Source organism: Sinohyriopsis cumingii, chromosome 10, assembly GCF_028554795.1.
Source record: "Sinohyriopsis cumingii isolate HCF-2022 chromosome 10, ASM2855479v2, whole genome shotgun sequence".
NCBI classification, from domain to species: domain Eukaryota; kingdom Metazoa; phylum Mollusca; class Bivalvia; order Unionida; family Unionidae; genus Sinohyriopsis; species Sinohyriopsis cumingii.
In genome coordinates, this window is record NC_142970.1 from 36,628,141 (window position 1) to 36,647,774 (window position 19,634).

General features: G+C 34.9%; 1 protein-coding gene across 37 annotated transcripts in view; it reads left to right on the forward strand.

Moving 5' to 3' along the window:
- Nucleotides 1-19,634, forward strand: part of LOC149789875 (uncharacterized) — a 704,306-nt gene that overhangs the window by 487,222 nt on the left and 197,450 nt on the right. For all 37 annotated transcript variants that reach the window (XM_089971883.1, XM_089971882.1, XM_089971888.1 and 34 more), the window contains 6 exons: nucleotides 1,482-1,781; nucleotides 3,085-3,390; nucleotides 12,081-12,386; nucleotides 12,751-13,053; nucleotides 13,950-14,255; nucleotides 17,866-18,168. In XM_089971883.1, the coding sequence (XP_089828009.1) occupies nucleotides 1,482-1,781; nucleotides 3,085-3,390; nucleotides 12,081-12,386; nucleotides 12,751-13,053; nucleotides 13,950-14,255; nucleotides 17,866-18,168 (1,824 nt within the window). The remainder of the gene's footprint in view (nucleotides 1-1,481; nucleotides 1,782-3,084; nucleotides 3,391-12,080; nucleotides 12,387-12,750; nucleotides 13,054-13,949; nucleotides 14,256-17,865; nucleotides 18,169-19,634) is intronic.

Genomic DNA, 19,634 nt, shown 5'->3' on the forward strand with positions numbered 1-19,634 from the left:
ACCACTCACCACCCAAGACCTTAGAACACTCAGTCACCCAGGACCTTAGACCACTCAGTCACCCAGGACCTTAGACCACTCTGCCACATGGGTTAGAGGGGTCTTACCATTGTGAAATATAATCTATTCATATGATGAATATAATTACATATAATTATACCAAGCTGACATGATTAACCTCTAAATATGAATGTATTATGTGTATGTTGGTATAATGGTGGTAATTAGATCATAAAGCTGGTAAACATGGCAGTGTTCATGTCCCAGTCAGAATACAGTACGATTAAGAAGGCTTGATATAATGATGCTTATTGTATTATATCATGCTGGTAAACATGTCAGTGTTTTTGTGCATGTTGGTGTAATGGTGGTCATATTATGCAGCTGGTAAACCTGTGTTTTTGTACATGTCATGTCTTGGTCCTAATTAAAATAAAACATGACTGAGAATCCTGTGTAAACTTCAGAAGTTTTCCACAAATTGTGGAAATTCTAGTTGCAAATGTAAATCTATGACAGAATTGGCATTTTCTATTTCATAAAATGCTGATATAATCAACCATAATTGTTTATTTTGCTTGTTGGTGAACTGAAAAAGTAATTAATTTCAATCATCTTTGCTGAAAATAAAGAAGGAAAACCTTTAAGGGGAGTTAACTCAAACTGTATATGCACTTTTTTCCTGTGTTATTAACAAACTATACCAGTTATCTTATAAAGCTATTATTATTATTAGTGACTATCATACAAACTTGTTTTAAAGTTGTGAAACCGCAAACTGCACAATCCCAGATCTGCCAACAAGTAATGCACTAATAAACCTGGGTCTATACAGATTGTTAGGAGTACTCAGTAGAACAAACTACATAGACCCTTATCTTCTGGTGCATTATGCGACAGCAGATCAGGATCAATGTTTTTTTTTGCAGTTGGACTTGACCTATAAGTGAATATATATGGTAATTTTTTACACATTATTATCAAAGCTGACCATTTAAATTGTTTTGTTGCTGTTTGGTTTGATTGATTTGCTACTGCTGGTATATGGTTTGTAACATCTGCCAGTATATGGTTCATAACAGGGGTTGGCAACCTATTTAACATAGTGTGCCACTTTTTTCCAAATTAATTACAAAATGAATAAGCATGTGCCACCATTGAGAGTGTTGGCCTCCCTTCATGTGCCACACAAAACCTCTTGATGTTCCACCTTGTGGCATGTGTGCCGTAGGTTGCCAACCCCTGGTTTATAACATCTGCCAGTAAAAGGCTTGTAACATCTGCCAGTAGATGGTTTCAAACATCAGCTAGTATATGGTTCATAACTTCTGCTGGTATATAGTTTGTAACATCTATAACTGCTTAGTTTCACTAATTTAAAGAAAATAGCAGGTACATGAATAAAATAATAACACTGTTGTATTTTATTGTGCTATGAAGATAATCGCTGAAATTCAATGATTCATACTATTTGTATGTAGCTGCTCCAAAAGAACCTACTGGACCAATCAAAGTCTCGGATGTTACATCAGCTTCTGTCAAATTTGAGTGGCTACCTCCCAAAGACAATGGTGGTTCACCAGTTACAAAGTACAAGCTTCAATACTGTGAGAATAATGGTGACTGGATTAACCTCGACACTGTGGATGGCCGAGACATGTCCTACACTGCCAGAAAACTTAACCCAGAGAGTCGATACATCTTTAGAATCATTCCCGTCAATAAGGTTGGAGAGGGGAAACCACTTGATTCCAACATAGTCATGACCAAGAAACCTTCAGGTGAATTACTTTGATATGCTTGGTTATAAAAATAATTAAATTTCAATAATTTTTTAAATGTTCTGTAAATTATGCATATCTGCAAACATATAGTTTTGTATTTACTGAAGGCCAGTCATCTGCTGTTGATTCATATTGTTCTGTGGACATAGTTTTTGTTGTTTTGTAACAGTTGACAGTTTTGTTGGAACATAAATTTGTTGCTGGGAAAGGGTCCCATTATTTGTGCAGATCAAATATTGTTATGTGTTTTGTTATTCATGGTTTATAGGAACCATGATTCCATGAAAATGTATAATTTATTGATGACAGTAAATTTGCAATACATGAAAAGGCTACATATATCTTGAAGATAAAAAGTACTTTAAAAATATAGTTTTCGCACTCAAATCACAAAGGCACACAAAGATTCAGTTATTTATGTTTTTATCTTCCTAGATTAAAAAACAGTATTAATGGAATATCTTCCTAGTATAATAAAAGTGTCAAGTCAGTATCTTCCTAGTGAATAAAAGTGTCAAGTCAGTATCTTCCTAGTGTAATAAAAGTGTCAGGGAAAAATTATCCTAGTGTAATAAAATAGTAAGAAGGCACAATTATCTTTGTGTAATAAAATAGTTTCAAGGCAAGATCATCCTAGTGCAATAAAATAATGTCAAGACATTATCTTCCTAGTGTAATAAAAGTGTCAAGGCAAAATCATCCTAGTGTAATAAAATAGTATGAAGGCAAGATCATCCTAGTGCAATAAAATAATGTCAAGATATTATCTTCCTAGTGTAATAAAATCATGACAAGGCAAAATCATCCTAGTGTAATAAAATGGTTTCAAGGCAAGATCATCCTAGTGTAGTGAAATAGTTTCAAGGCAAGATCATCCAAGTGCAGTAAAATCATGTCCAGACAATACTTCCTAGTGTAATAAAATCATATCAAGAAAATATCTTCCTATTTTAATAAAATAGTGTCAAGACAATATCTTCCTAGTGTAATAAAATTGTGTCAAGGCAAAATCATCCTAATCTTCCAAGAAACTAAGAAAATATATGGCAAAGGTTCGTGCTGAAATCAGGTGAATCACATGTTCCTTTATTTTTACCCAAATATTTTTTTCTAGAAGAAAAATGTTGATTTTTGCTCTAAACTTTTAGCAGTATAATAATAATAAAAAAACATTTTTAGTAGTATCAGTTTCTAATGTTACAGGAATGATTGTGTTTACTCTTTGATGTATATCTGCATTGTTAAAAAAGATGACTGCATCAAATCAATGTATTTATTTAAGTTTTTTTATTGATTTCAGGTCCACCATCCAAGCCAGTTGGACCTCTTAATGTCTCAAACATAACTAACAGTTCAGCTACTCTTGACTGGAAACCACCTAAAGAGGATGGAGGACTGCCATTGAAATGCTACATCATTGAGTTCCGTGAGTCCACCAAAACCACATGGAGAAAGGCAGATAAAATCAATCCAGATATCACAAGCTACTGTGTACAAAACCTGGTCATGGCTAAGTCATACTACTTCCGTGTGATGGCAGAGAATGAGTCTGGCATTAGTGAACCTTTAGAAACTGATCAGCCAGTCACAATCAAGAGTCCCTACAGTAAGTTCATATTTTTAGCTCTTCTGGCCACACACAAAAAAGTTAACTTTATTTCTGATCCAGTTTTTATTGTACTGGGAGTATTGGCTGATATCTTGAAGATCCCGGATGAGTTTGATAATGGTTGAGATTCATGAATATTAATGAGGTGATATTGTATCTGCTCAGCTGAAAGTTTTACGTCTTTGGAGGTCATGTTTCCAGACTGATTTTGATTAAACTTGAAATATAAGTTTATATCGTAAAGATCTCATACCAGTTTGATATTGAATGAGTTTGAGAAACATGTATGAAGATCTGATTGGCTGAGGTTACTACCAGTATATGGAATCTGTTTCTGATTGGCTGAGCTTGCCACCACTATATAGACTATTTCTGATTGGCTGAGCTTGCTACTAATATATAGACTATTCTGATTGGCTGAGCTTGCTACCAATATATAGACTATTTCTGATAAGATTCTTTTAAATGTTGGTAAATAGGCTTATATCAACAAGATCTCAGATGAGTTTGATGATGAATGAGATTAATGAATATTAACGAGATTATCATGCATCTGATTGGCAGATTATGACTATTGATACTGTATTTCCAATCAGAATTTGATCAGTCTTGGTAAATAAATTTACACTATCAAGATGTCTTACAAGTTTTTCTCTTGGTAAGAAATGCATGCATTATTGAGGTAATGTTTGATTGACAAAATGCTTGATGAGTTTTACTTTGAATGAGATCTGTACATTAATGAGGTGATCATGTATTTGATTGGCTCTGCTTCTATCACTCTAGAAACTAGACCACTCCAGTGGCCTAGTGGTTACAGCATCCGCCTTGGATGCGGGAGGTCACAGGTTCGATCACCAGCCAAGTCATACCAAATACTTTAAAAATGGTACTAACAGCTGCATCGCTTGGCAAGCAGCATTAAGAGGTTAGTGTTAGGACTGGTCAGCCTGATGTCAGGATAATGTGACTGGGTGGGACATCATGCTACATGTCTGCAGCATGATGCCCCAGTACTAGACATCACTATAAACTGTCACACTGCAGACATGGTAGTGATATGACTGAAATTTTTTTAAAGCTACATTTAAAATCCAAATCACACACACACGCACACACACATTCTGGAAACTAGTTTTTGATAGGACTTGTATTATCATGGTTTTAGACAGGTTCTATCAATAGAGAGACCTAAGCATATTGATCTGGTGATCTTGCATCTGATTTCTCATCTGGTCTCGATAAATCTTGTTAGGTTTAATTATCATCAGGATCTTGGATGAGTTTGATTATGACTGAGATCTATGCATGCCTTTATCTTAGCAATGAATTTGTATCAAATTAGTGAAATAGGCAAAATTGACATATTATAATGGTTGGGAGATGCTTTATATTAGGTTGTATTCTTATAATATTACACAGACATATTACTTGAATTGGTTGTATTCTTATAATATTACACAGGCATAGTTATTGAATTGGTTGTATTCTTATAATACTACACAGGCATATTACTTGAATTGGTTGTATTCTTATAATACTACACAGGCATACTTATTGAATTGGTTGTATTCTTATAATATTACACAGGCATACTTATTGAATTGGTTGTATTCTTATAATATTACACAGGCATACTTATTGAATTGGTTGTATTCTTATAATACTACACAGGCATACTTATTGAATTGGTTGTATTCTTATAATACTACACAGGCATACTTATTGAATTGGTTGTATTCTTATAATATTACACAGGCATACTTATTGAATTGGTTGTATTCTTATAATATTACACAGGCATACTTATTGAATTGGTTGTATTCTTATAATACTACACAGGCATACTTATTGAATTGGTTGTATTCTTATAATATTACACAGGCATATTACTTGAATTGGTTGTATTCTTATAATACTACACAGGCATATTACTTGAATTGGTTGTATTCTTATAATACTACACAGGCATACTTATTGAATTGGTTGTATTCTTATAATATTACACAGGCATACTTATTGAATTGGTTGTATTCTTATAATATTACACAGGCATACTTATTGAATTGGTTGTATTCTTATAATATTACACAGGCATACTTATTGAATTGGTTGTATTCTTATAATATTACACAGGCATATTACTTGAATTGGTTGTATTCTTATAATACTACACAGGCATATTACTTGAATTGGTTGTATTCTTATAATATTACACAGGCATACTTTTTGAATTGGTTGTATTCTTATAATATTACACAGGCATACTTATTGAATTGGTTGTATTCTTATAATATTACACAGGCATATTACTTGAATTGGTTGTATTCTTATAATACTACACAGGCATATTACTTGAATTGGTTGTATTCTTATAATACTACACAGGCATACTTATTGAATTGGTTGTATTCTTATAATATTACACAGGCATACTTATTGAATTGGTTGTATTCTTATAATATTACACAGGCATATTACTTGAATTGGTTGTATTCTTATAATACTACACAGGCATATTACTTGAATTGGTTGTATTCTTATAATACTACACAGGCATACCTATTGAATTGGTTGTATTCTTATAATACTACACAGGCATACTTATTGAATTGGTTGTATTCTTATAATATTACACAGGCATACTTATTGAATTGGTTGTATTCTTATAATACTACACAGGCATACTTATTGAATTGGTTGTATTCTTATAATACTACACAGGCATACTTATTGAATTGGTTGTATTCTTATAATATTACACAGGCATACTTATTGAATTGGTTGTATTCTTATAATATTACACAGGCATACTTATTGAATTGGTTGTATTCTTATAATACTACACAGGCATACTTATTGAATTGGTTGTATTCTTATAATATTACACAGGCATACTTATTGAATTGGTTGTATTCTTATAATATTACACAGGCATATTACTTGAATTGGTTGTATTCTTATAATACTACACAGGCATATTACTTGAATTGGTTGTATTCTTATAATATTACACAGGCATACTTATTGAATTGGTTGTATTCTTATAATATTACACAGGCATACTTATTGAATTGGTTGTATTCTTATAATATTACACAGGCATATTACTTGAATTGGTTGTATTCTTAAAATACTACACAGGCATATTACTTGAATTGGTTGTATTCTTATAATACTACACAGGCATACCTATTGAATTGGTTGTATTCTTATAATACTACACAGGCATACTTATTGAATTGGTTGTATTCTTATAATATTACACAGGCATACTTATTGAATTGGTTGTATTCTTATAATATTACACAGGCATATTACTTGAATTGGTTGTATTCTTATAATACTACACAGGCATATTACTTGAATTGGTTGTATTCTTATAATACTACACAGGCATACCTATTGAATTGGTTGTATTCTTATAATACTACACAGGCATACTTATTGAATTGGTTGTATTCTTATAATATTACACAGGCATACTTATTGAATTGGTTGTATTCTTATAATACTACACAGGCATACTTATTGAATTGGTTGTATTCTTATAATACTACACAGGCATACTTATTGAATTGGTTGTATTCTTATAATATTACACAGGCATACTTATTGAATTGGTTGTATTCTTATAATACTACACAGGCATACTTATTGAATTGGTTGTATTCTTATAATACTACACAGGCATACTTATTGAATTGGTTGTATTCTTATAATATTACACAGGCATACTTATTGAATTGGTTGTATTCTTATAATACTACACAGGCATATTACTTGAATTGGTTGTATTCTTATAATACTACACAGGCATACCTATTGAATTGGTTGTATTCTTATAATATTACACAGGCATACTTATTGAATTGGTTGTATTCTTATAATATTACACAGGCATACTTATTGAATTGGTTGTATTCTTATAATATTACACAGGCATACTTATTGAATTGGTTGTATTCTTATAATACTACACAGGCATACTTATTGAATTGGTTGTATTCTTATAATATTACACAGGCATACTTATTGAATTGGTTGTATTCTTATAATACTACACAGGCATACCTATTGAATTGGTTGTATTCTTATAATATTACACAGGCATACTTATTGAATTGGTTGTATTCTTATAATACTACACAGGCATACTTATTGAATTGGTTGTATTCTTATAATACTACACAGGCATACTTATTGAATTGGTTGTATTCTTATATTATTATATGCTCATTTTTTCCCCCGTTAACTTTACATTGTCAGAATCGTTCAATATTCCCCGATACTGAACGCGCGCGACAATACACATATAGCATTCACGTGGATAAAGGAACTACTTTCTTTTGTAAATAAACAATGGACTCAGATGCCAATAATTTTGATTTGTAAACAAATCATGTACACTCGCGTAAGAGGCTCTTTACGTTGTGGTTGTTTAAATTTGTTTCTGAATGAACTTAAACATGTTTCGTGGACTGCAAAAAAACCCAGCTGTCTGGACATTTTGCGTTGATACAATGTTACGGATTTAGGCTAGCTACCTTATATAAATGACGGATTAGGTCCTTACAAATAACAAGGACTGTTTTCTTTAGCTGGTGATAAGAATGGCAAAATAAAATATACTTACAGTTTTACATCCTGAATTTCCTCAAAATGTTTTTTCTTAATTCTGCAAATCCGAATTACATGAGCCATGTCTTAGGTTTCCAATCTGGATTACACATTTCGAAAGAGTGCTGTAATTTCGATGATAAGTTCAATTGCATCCTCCTTACTGCACTCAAAATAAAATACACATTAAATTCCATAGCGTCTTTTTGAAAATTGCAAATGAAAGACTTCATATTTTTCCCACGTTATGATTTTAAACATTCAGTGACAGAAACAGAAATACATTTGCAGACATAAACAAGCTTCTCCCGCACCACTTCAATCTGATGTATTTCATGTATAATTTGCACAGATGAATCCAGTCCAAAATCACAAACTTTCGTTGAATCAAAACAAAATACCAAAATATGTTCACTCCAGATCAAATGGAAAAGTCATTACAATGCGCATTCATTTACAATATGACTGCAAATTTCAATTTTAACTAGACACGCCATTTTCTTTTGAAAGTTATGTCGACCGCGCGACTAAGTTCAAATTTATCTGGGCGGAGCTATGTGCGCATTAATAATGATGTCATTTTGTAATGTCAAATCTGCACTTGTGTATTTAGTTTGGAATACGGCATTCATTCATTTACGTTGTTTCTTGTAGTGTATTTTGTTTATATAATTAAACCTTAGGTAGAATAAAAAAAATGAGCATATAATAAAAAGGTTACTGCATTTGTATGGGAAAATATGAACTCGTTTTGTCGGAAGGATATACTGCACTCACAAGTTCGTGCAGTATTCATTCCGAAAACTCGTTCATATTTTCCGATACAAATGCAGTAACCTATAAATACTACACAGGCATACCTATTGAATTGGTTGTATTCTTATAATACTACACAGGCATACCTATTGAATTGGTTGTATTCTTATAATATTACACAGGCATACCTATTGAATTGGTTGTATTCTTATAATACTACACAGGCATACTTATTGAATTGGTTGTATTCTTATAATACTACACAGGCATACTTATTGAATTGGTTGTATTCTTATATTATTATATGCTCATTTTTTCCCCCGTTAACTTTACATTGTCAGAATCGTTCAATATTCCCCGATACTGAACGTGCGCGACAATACACATATAGCATTCATGTGGATAAAGGAACTACTTTCTTTTGTAAATAAACAATGGACTCAGACGCCAATAATTTTGATTTGTAAACAAATCATGTACACTCGCGTAAGAGGCTTTTTACGTTGTGGTTGTTTAAATTTGTTTCTGAATGAACTTAAACATGTTTCGTGGACTGCAAAAAAAACCAGCTGTCTGGACATTTTGCGTTGATACAATGTTACGGATTTAGGCTAGCTACCTTATATAAATGACGAAATTAGGTCCTTACAAATAACAAGGACTGTTTTCTTTAGCTGGTGATAAGAATGGCAAAATAAAATATACTTACAGTTTTACATCCTGAATTTCCTCAAAATGTTTTTTCTTAATTCTGCAAATCCAAATTACATGAGCCATGTCATAGGTTTTCAGTCTGGATTACACATTTCGAAAGAGTGCTGTAATTTCGATGATAAGTGCAATTGCATCCTCCTTACTGCACTCAAAATAAAATACACATTAAATTCCATAGCATCTTTTCGAAAATTGCAAATGAAAGACTTCATATTTTTCCCATGTTATGATTATTATACATTCAGTGACAGAAACAGAAATACATTTGCAGACATAAACAAGCTTCTCCCGCACCACTTCAATCCGATGTATTTCATGTATAATTTGCACAGATGAATCCAGTCCAAAATCACAAACTTTCGTCGAATCAAAACAAAATACCAAAATATATTCACTCCAGATCAAATGGAAAAGTCATTGCAATGCGCATTTCATTTACAATATGACTGCAAATTTCAATTTTAACTAGACACGCCATTTTCTTTTGAAAGTTATGTCGACTGCGCGACTAAGTTCAAATTTATCTGGACGGAGCTATGTGCGCATTAATAATGATGTCATTTTGTAATGTCAAATCTGCACTTGTGTATTTAGTTTGGAATACGGCATTCATTCATTTACGTTGTTTCTTGTAGTGTATTTTTTTTATATAATTAAACCTTAGGTAGAATTAAAAAAATGAGCACATAATAAAAAGGTTACTGCATTTGTATGGGAAAATATGAACTCGTTTTGTCGGAAGGATATACTGCACTCACAAGTTCGTGCAGTATTCATTCTGAAAACTCGTTCATATTTTCCGATACAAATGCAGTAACCTATAAATACTACACAGGCATACCTATTGAATTGGTTGTATTCTTATAATACTACACAGGCATACTTATTGAATTGGTTGTATTCTTATAATACTACACAGGCATACCTATTGAATTGGTTGTATTCTTATAATACTACACAGGCATACTTATTGAATTGGTTGTATCCTTATAATACTACACAGGCATACTTATTGAATTGGTTGTATTCTTATAATATTACACAGGCATACTTATTGAATTGGTTGTATTCTTATAATATTACACAGGCATACTTATTGAATTGGTTGTATTCTTATAATATTACACAGGCATACTTATTGAATTGGTTAGACAGCCAGGCGAATGATGTCAGTCCACATATGCCTCTTGCTTTAATAATGTAACTTTTATATTTGCAACTGTACCATCTGCCCCTGTTGGTCCACTGACTCTCAATAATGTAACTGGACCATCTGCCCCTGCTGGCCCACTGACTATCAGTAATGTAACTGTACCATCTGCCCCTGCTGGCCCACTGACTATCAGTAATGTAACTGCTGGCCCACTGACTATCAGTAATGTAACTGTACCATCTGGCCCACTGACTATCAGTAATGTAACTGTACCATCTGCCCCATGTTGGTCCACTGACTATCAATAATGTAACTGTACCATCTGCCCCTGTTGGTCCACTGACTATCAATAATGTAGCTGTACCATCTGCCCCTGTTGGTCCACTGACTATCAGTAATGTAACTCTACCATCTGCCCCTGTTGGTACACTGACTCTCAATAATGTAACTGGCCCATCTGCCCCTGCTGGCCCACTGACTATCAGTAATGTAACTGTACCATCTTCCCCTGTTGGTCCACTGACTATCAGTAATGTAACTGTACCATCTGCCCCTGTTGGTCCACTGACTCTCAGTAATGTAACTGTACCATCTGCCCCTGTTGGTCCACTGACTCTCAATAATGTAACTGGACCATCTGCCCCTGTTGGTCCACTGACTACCAGTAATGTAACTGTACCATCTGCCCCTGTTGGTCCACTGACTGTCAGTAATGTAACTGTACCATCTGCCCCTGTTGGTCCACTGACTCTCAATAATGTAACTGGACCATCTGCCCCTGCTGGCCCACTGACTATCAGTAATGTAACTGTACCATCTGCCCCTGTTGGTCCACTGACTATCAGTAATGTAACTGTACCATCTGCCCCTGTTGGTCCACTGACTATCAGTAATGTAACTGTACCATCTGCCCCTGTTGGTCCACTGACTCTCAATAATGTAACTGGACCATCTGCCCCTGCTGGCCCACTGACTATCAGTAATGTAACTGGACCATCTGCCCCTGTTGGTCCGCTGACTATCAGTAATGTAACTGTACCATCTGGCCCGCTGACTAACAGTAATGTAACTGTACCATCTGCCCCTGTTGGTCCACTGACTATCAGTAATGTAACTGTACCATCTGCCCTTGGTGGTCCACTGACTCTCAGTAATGTAACTGTACCATCTGCCCCTGTTGGTCCACTGACTCTCAATAATGTAACTAGACCATCTGCCCCTGCTGGCCCACTGACTATCAGTAATGTAACTATACCATCTGCACCTGTTGGTCCACTGACTATCAGTAATGTAACTGTACCATCTGCCCCTGTTGGTCCACTGACTCTCAGTAATGTAACTGTACCATCTGCCCCTGTTGGTCCACTGACTCTCAGTAATGTAACTGTACCATCTGCCCCTGTTGGTCCACTGACTATCAGTAATGTAACTTTTATATTTGCAGCTGTACCATCTGCCCCTGTTGGTCCACTGACTATCAGTAATGTAACCGAAAACTCTGCTGTCCTTAAATGGAAACCTCCAGAGAAAGATGGTGGTACTCCGATCACTCAGTACATCATTGAGACTCGGGAAGGTCGCAGAACAACCTGGAACAAGGTGGTAACTGTTCCTGCACTCGACACTGCATTCCAAGTGACAGGACTATCTCCAACAAATGAGTATACTTTCCGTGTTATTGCAGAAAATACAGAGGGACAGAGTCCACCACTGATATCTGATGAGATTGTCAGGCCACAGAAAAAACTTGGTATGTTAAACTCCATTTTTTAGTGTAACAGTTTTACATCTTGGGATCTTAACTATGTTTTTAAATGTTGCTGCCTTTTTAATTGCAGTACCTTTCTTGCTGTTATCTTGTCTACTAGTTGATCATTTCAAGCTCAAATTGATAACATTGTAGTCATGTTTTATTATAAAGAATGGGTAAAATTCAGTGGAAGACAATTCAGAATCTTCTAAGAGTATGAGCACGTCAAACTTTCATCTTTCTTCTTGAATGAATAGAATGGAAAAACGAATACTCATCCATTTTTCTGTGAAACAAGACTACTGGTAACTTATGGAGATAAAGAATTTGTTACAATATCTACATAATGTGTTTATCATGACAGATGTGCCATCTGCTCCTGAAAGTGTCATGGTCACAAAAGTTATCAAGGACAGTGCAATCTTGGAATGGAAACCACCCCTTGATGATGGTGGTACAAAGATACGTAAATATCGAGTCTGGATGAGTATAGAAGGTTCTGATGAATGGATTGAAATCAGTTCTGTGGAGTCACGCAGCACTCGTTTCACTGTGACTGACCTAAAATATGACATTAAGTACCTACTGGCTGTTACTGCAGAGAATGATGTAGGACAGAGTGACAAGAAAGTCATCTCTAAGGCAGTCTTTATTGAGAAACAGTTGGGTAAGTGGATACAGAGTAGTATCATTCTACATTTGCCCAAAAAAATCTCACAATTTATGACACAAATCATGTTTTGAGGCAGGTGAAAATTACCTTCTTATTCATTTACCATATTAACATACATTTAAGTGGATAGATAAAATAAATTTTTCATATAATTGTCATTTGTTAATTTTTGCTCCAAACAGTCTGGTGGTTACCTCATGGAAATAATTTGGTGATCATCTCATGGAAATGATTTGGTGGTTACATCATATAAATAATTTGGCAGTCATCACATGGAAATGATTTGGTGGTTACATCATCAAAATGATTTCATGATTACCTCATGGAAATAATTTGGCAGTCATCTCATGGAAATAATTTGGCAGTCATCTCATGGAAATAATTTAGTGGTTGCATCATATAAATAATTTGGCAGTCATCACATGGAAATAATTTGGTGGTCATCTCATGGAAATAATTTGGTGGTCATCTCATGGAAATAATTTGATGGTCATTTCATGGAAATGATTTGGTGGTTACTTCACAGGATAAGATGTCTCTAGATGGTTGTGTTAAAAATTCAGATATTGTTGTGAATTTACTTTTCACCTTGACTAAGAAAGTATACAAGAGGAAAAATACAAAATGTTCTGCAGTTTTACACAAGATAGATGATATTAACATCAATGAAGCAGTATCATTTATTTTCCATATATATTATTTATAGATAACATTCACCCTGTACTCATTTCTTATCAGTCAGATGAATGAAAGCTTGCATTTTGGTCTTGATCATAAAAGGTAGTATTTTTCAATTCATTCTCTTTGCAAAATATGTAAAAATTAAAACTTTTCAGAGATATGTATCAAGTTTTTGTTCTTAGAGAAATCATAATTATGTATCTTTATAGATGTTCCATCACTGCCTGTTGGACCCATTGTAGTGTCTGACATCACAAAAACTTCTGCCAGATTAACATGGAAACCAAGTGAAAGTGATGGTGGTTCTCCAATCACAGCGTATGTTGTTGAGAAGCGAGAGCAGTATAAACGATCTTATATGCAGGTAATGACGACCACACCAGATACCATGACCTGCATCTTGTTGAACCTTAAGGAAGGTCAAGAGTACTTTGTGCAAGTCCTGGCTGAAAATGCAATAGGACGATCCAAGCCATTAGAAATGGACAAGCCAATAATTCCAAAGAGTGCATTCAGTAAGTATATTTTGGCTAAAACAAGTCATTTGCTAATTGAATGTGTTGTGTGGAAAAGGTTATCATATATGTCAGGGTGTTCAAGGATACAACAACAGTAATACTAGCATCAGTTAAATCAAAACTTAATATTATTTGGTAATAAATTTTATCAAATTAATGTAACATCATACATGGAACTACTAACAGGATATTCACAGTCATGCATGTGACAGAACAGAGAAGCAAGCTTAGGACCAGTTTGGAGATTCACAAAATTTGGTCAGTAGTTATGACATCAAAAAGGGCAGGATTTTCTATGAGAATGGCAAATCTTTCAATGTAGCACATCTTCAACTTTCTTATCACAGTGAACTCAGAAAAAGCTTGGGTCACTGTGTGAGTAGTTTTCATCCATTTAAATGTGAACTTTTGTGTTATTTCCAAGACAGGTAACATTATTATTAATCGATCTGAAAAATGATCTGCTACGATAAATGGGAGATTATGTTCAGTTGTAAAGTTGGCAAACAGTACCTCAGCACATTATCTTGATCTGCATTTGAAACAGATTCAATAATCATGGATTTTGGTGATGGCGTACTTGTTGATGCATTTAATAAAAGTATGCTTTCATGAGATAGGGTTTCTGTATGACATGTCATGTCATTCTTGCCAGATTTTAAAATCATTTTTATGGTTAGGGCAGAATGCATATTCATATCCTTTGAACTTAATCGCAACTATTACTGAAATTCTTATTTCCATCCATCATTTAATTTCATGTGAAATCCAGTTGCTAAGAATTTGGTGTTTTAGCAAAAGGAGATGCCTAGACATCTCAACAAACTTTAAGCATGGAATCCAAATCAACCCTGTATTATGTCACTTGAGCTCTTTATTAATCCAGCCATATTCAGGTAACATCTTTAATCATGTCCGAATTACTTTTGATCACACACAATATAGAATCTAATCCATCTCAACAACTTTAAGCACCAAAGCAGAACATATGCTGCAGAGAGAATGAAAGTAATGTTTTATGCTTATTGAGCTCTTTAGTAATCCAACTATAATCAGCTAATGTCTTGAAGCCAGCCAAAACTGCTGACAGAATCAATGGGATATTAATTGTTTTATGCTGATTGAAATTAGCAGTTGTGTCATACCCTGCTGATGCCAGTTCAGTCACATGATTTTGGACATTATTACCATAAATGCACTATATTGCGAGAAATGTGTGAAAAGATGTCACTGCCATATCAATGAAATGGATGATATACTGTTAGCCATGTCTGTCACTGCCATATCAATGGAAGTGATCATATACTGTTAGCCATGTCTGTCACTGCCATATCAATGAAATGGATCATATACTGTTAGCCATGTCTGTCACTGCCATATCAATGAAATGGATGATATACTGTTAGCCATGTCTGTCACTGCCATATCAATGAAATGGATGATATACTGTTAGCCATGTCTGTCACTGCCATATCAATGGAAGTGATCATATACTGTTAGCCATGTCTGTCACTGCCATATCAGTGGAAGAGATCATATACTGTTAGCCATGTCTGTCACTGCCATATCAATGAAATGGATCATATACTGTTAGCCATGTCCGTCACTGCCATATCAATGAAATGGATCATATACTGTTAGCCATGTCCGTCACTGCCATATCAATGGAAGGGATCATATACTGTTAGCCATGTCTGTCACTGCCATATCAGTGGAAGAGATCATACACTGTTAGCCATGTCCATCACTGCCATATCAGTGGAAGAGATCATATACTGTTAGCCATGTCCGTCACTGCCATATCAATGGAAGAGATCATATCCTGTTAGCCATGTCCGTCATTGCCATATCAGTGGAAGGGATCATATACTGTTAGCCTTGTCTGTCATTGCCATATCAGTGGAAGGGATCATATACTGTTAGCCATGTGTGTCACTGCCATATCAGTGGAAGAGATCATATACTGTTAGCCATGTCTGTCACTGCCATATCAATGAAAGAGATCATATACTGTTAGCCATGTCTGTCACTGCCATATCAATGGAAGAGATCATATACTGTTAGCCATGTCTGTCACTGCCATATCAATGGAAGAGATCATATACTGTTAGCCATGTCTGTCACTGCCATATCAATGAAAGGGATCATGTACTGTTAGCCATATCTGTCACTGCCATATCAGTGGAAGAGATCATATACTGTTAGCCATGTCCATCACTGCCATATCAATGAAAGGGATCATATACTGTTAGCCATGTCTGTCACTGCCATATCAATGAAAGGGATCATATACTGTTAGCCATGCCCATCACTGCCATATCAATGAAATGGATCATATACTGTTAGCCATGCCCGTCACTGCCATATCAATGAAAGAGATCATATACTGTTAGCCATGTCTGTCAGTACCATATCAGTGGAAGGGATCATATACTGTTAGCCATGTCTGTCAGTACCATAGCAGTGAAAGGGATCATATACTGTTAGCCATGTCCGTCACTGCCATATCAGTGAAAGGGATCATATACTGTTAGCCATGTCCGTCACTGCCATATCAATGAAATGGATCATATACTGTTAGCCATGTCCGTCACTGCCATATCAATGAAAGGGATCATATACTGTTAGCCATGTCCGTCACTGCCATATCAATGAAAGGGATCATATACTGTTAGCCATGCCCATCACTGCCATATCAATGAAATGGATCATATACTGTTAGCCATGCCCGTCACTGCCATATCAGTGAAAGGGATCATATACTGTTAGCCATGTCCGTCACTGCCATATCAGTGAAATGGATGATATACTGTTAGCCATGTCCATTACTGCCATCTCAGTGGAAGGGATCATATACTGTTAGCCATGTCTGTCACTGCCATATCACATTTTGTTTCAGCTCAGCTTATTTTAGGGAATGAAATCTAATTTGTTTTGAGGCTTTTTACTGGATAAACGGTTTAGTTTTCACTGTTTTCCAGGAACGATTATGAAAGTTTGGGCCTAGTTTAACAGATAACTTTGCCCTTTAATTTTGTGTTCGCCCAGTAACTTTTGAAGGTCTAAAAGGAATAACGTCAAATTTGGGACTTTATATGAAAAAGATTGAGCAAGTTTTATTTTCAATGTTTTCCAGCACAATTTTTCTGGAGTTATGGTTTCTGCTTGACTTGAAACTTTGCCCTTTGATTACATCATATAGGAAGGGGCATCCATGATGCATGGACACATTTCAAGTTGTCCTGATTTACCACAACAGTTAATTTGTGGATACCTCAGTTATAAGACTGTAGAAGACACATTGGTCTTTCTTTGTGGAGTTTATGGGTGAACTTAGTTCCTGTTTAAGACTAAACAAATTCTGGTAAACTGACTGGCAACACTTAGTATTCCAAACAATTTCATATTTGTCATGGTAATGATAATTATAATATGGTTTTACCATTGAAGCATCAAGTAATGTACAATAAAAACAGGAAATGAATGAAACTGTTTATTTATATATTATATATTAACATTTATTTAATTATTTCCATAATACTTTTCTGGTAATAATTAGTTCAGTTTTCTTATCAAAATTAACATAACAATTGTTTTGTTTTTTTAGCAATTCCATCAGCACCCAGAAAGATAGAAGTAATGAATATCACTGCAGATAGAGCTACACTACAGTGGAAGGCTCCAGAAAATGATGGAGGCACTCCAATCACTGGCTACATCATCGAGAGACGAGACAAAAAGTGGGGACCTTGGACAAAGGAGGCCAAGGTCAAGGCTGATGCTACAAATCTGGACATAAAGAACCTAGTAGAAGGAACAGAGTATTTCTTCAGAGTTTGTGCAGAGAATGCCGAGGGAGCTGGAGAGTTTGCTGAGCTCCCACAAGCTGTCAAACCACAGAAAGAAATGAGTAAGTTTTTGTACATTTTTGTCTCCATTGTAATTAGTGATAAAAAATTTCATAATGATCTAGTTAAATAATGAAAGTTTCTTCTACTTGATTACACACTTTCACACTACTCAGTTTTTATCCACACTTAGATGAAAATTATTATGAATTTTTTTTGTCATAAAATAACCCTTTCTGTTATGGCTCATGCTGGCATAGTTAATGTTACACATTATATGTAACCCAGTCTGTTAGGGCTCATGCTGGGATATTTATTGTTACACACTATATGCAACCTAGTCTGTTATAGCTCATTTTGGCATATTTATTGTTACACACTATATGTAACCCAGTCTGTTGCAGCTTACTCTGGCATAGGTTTACAATTCCTGGATACCACATTGGTTACAATTCCAAGATGCTGCATTTATTACAACTCCTAGAGACCACATTGACTATAATTCTTGGATAACACATTGACCAAACTTTCTAGATATCACATCAGTTGCAATATCAGCCAAAATTTCTGGATCCCACATTGGCTACAGTTTCTGGATAACACAATTCCTAAATATCACATTTACTAAAATTCCTGGATACCACATTTACTGCAGTTCCTAGATACCACATGAACTACAATTTCTGGATAATACACTGACCACAATTTCTGGATGTCACATTGGTTACAATTTCTAGATATCACATAGACCAAACTTTCTGGATAACACATTGGCTACAATTTCTGGATAACACAATTCCTAGATACAACATTGATTTCAATTTCTGGATAACACATTGGCTTTAATTTCTGGATAACACATTGGCTACAGTTTCTACATACCACATTTTTCTACATACCACATTGGCTACAATTTCTATATAACACATTTATAATTCAATTTCTTTTAGCCTCGTTGGCTGAAAGGTTAAATCTGTAGATTTATCATTTGCATGGACTAAATGTCACCTATCCATTTAGGTCATTGGTTATCACAAGGGTTTGTCATCTGCATGGATTAAGGGCCACCTATTCATTTAGGTCATTGGTTATCACAAGGGTTTGTCATTTGCATGGATTAAACCCACCTAACCATTTAGGTCATTGGTTATCACAAGGGTTTGTCATTTGAATGGATTAAGGGCCACCTATTCATTTAGGTCATTGGTTATGACAAGGGTTTGTCATTTGCATGGATTAAGGGCCACCTATCCATTTAGGTCATTGGTTATCACAAGGGTTTGTCATTTTAATGGATTAAGGGCCACCTATTCATTTAGGTCATTGGTTATCACAAGGGTTTGTCATTTGAATGGATTAAGGGCCACCTATCCATTTAGGTCATTGGTTATCACAAGGGTTTGTCATTTGAATGGATTAAGGGCCACCTATCCATTTAGGTCATTGGTTATCACAAGGGTTTGTCATTTGCATGGATTAAACCCACCTAACCATTTAGGTCATTGGTTATCACAAGTGTTTGCCATTT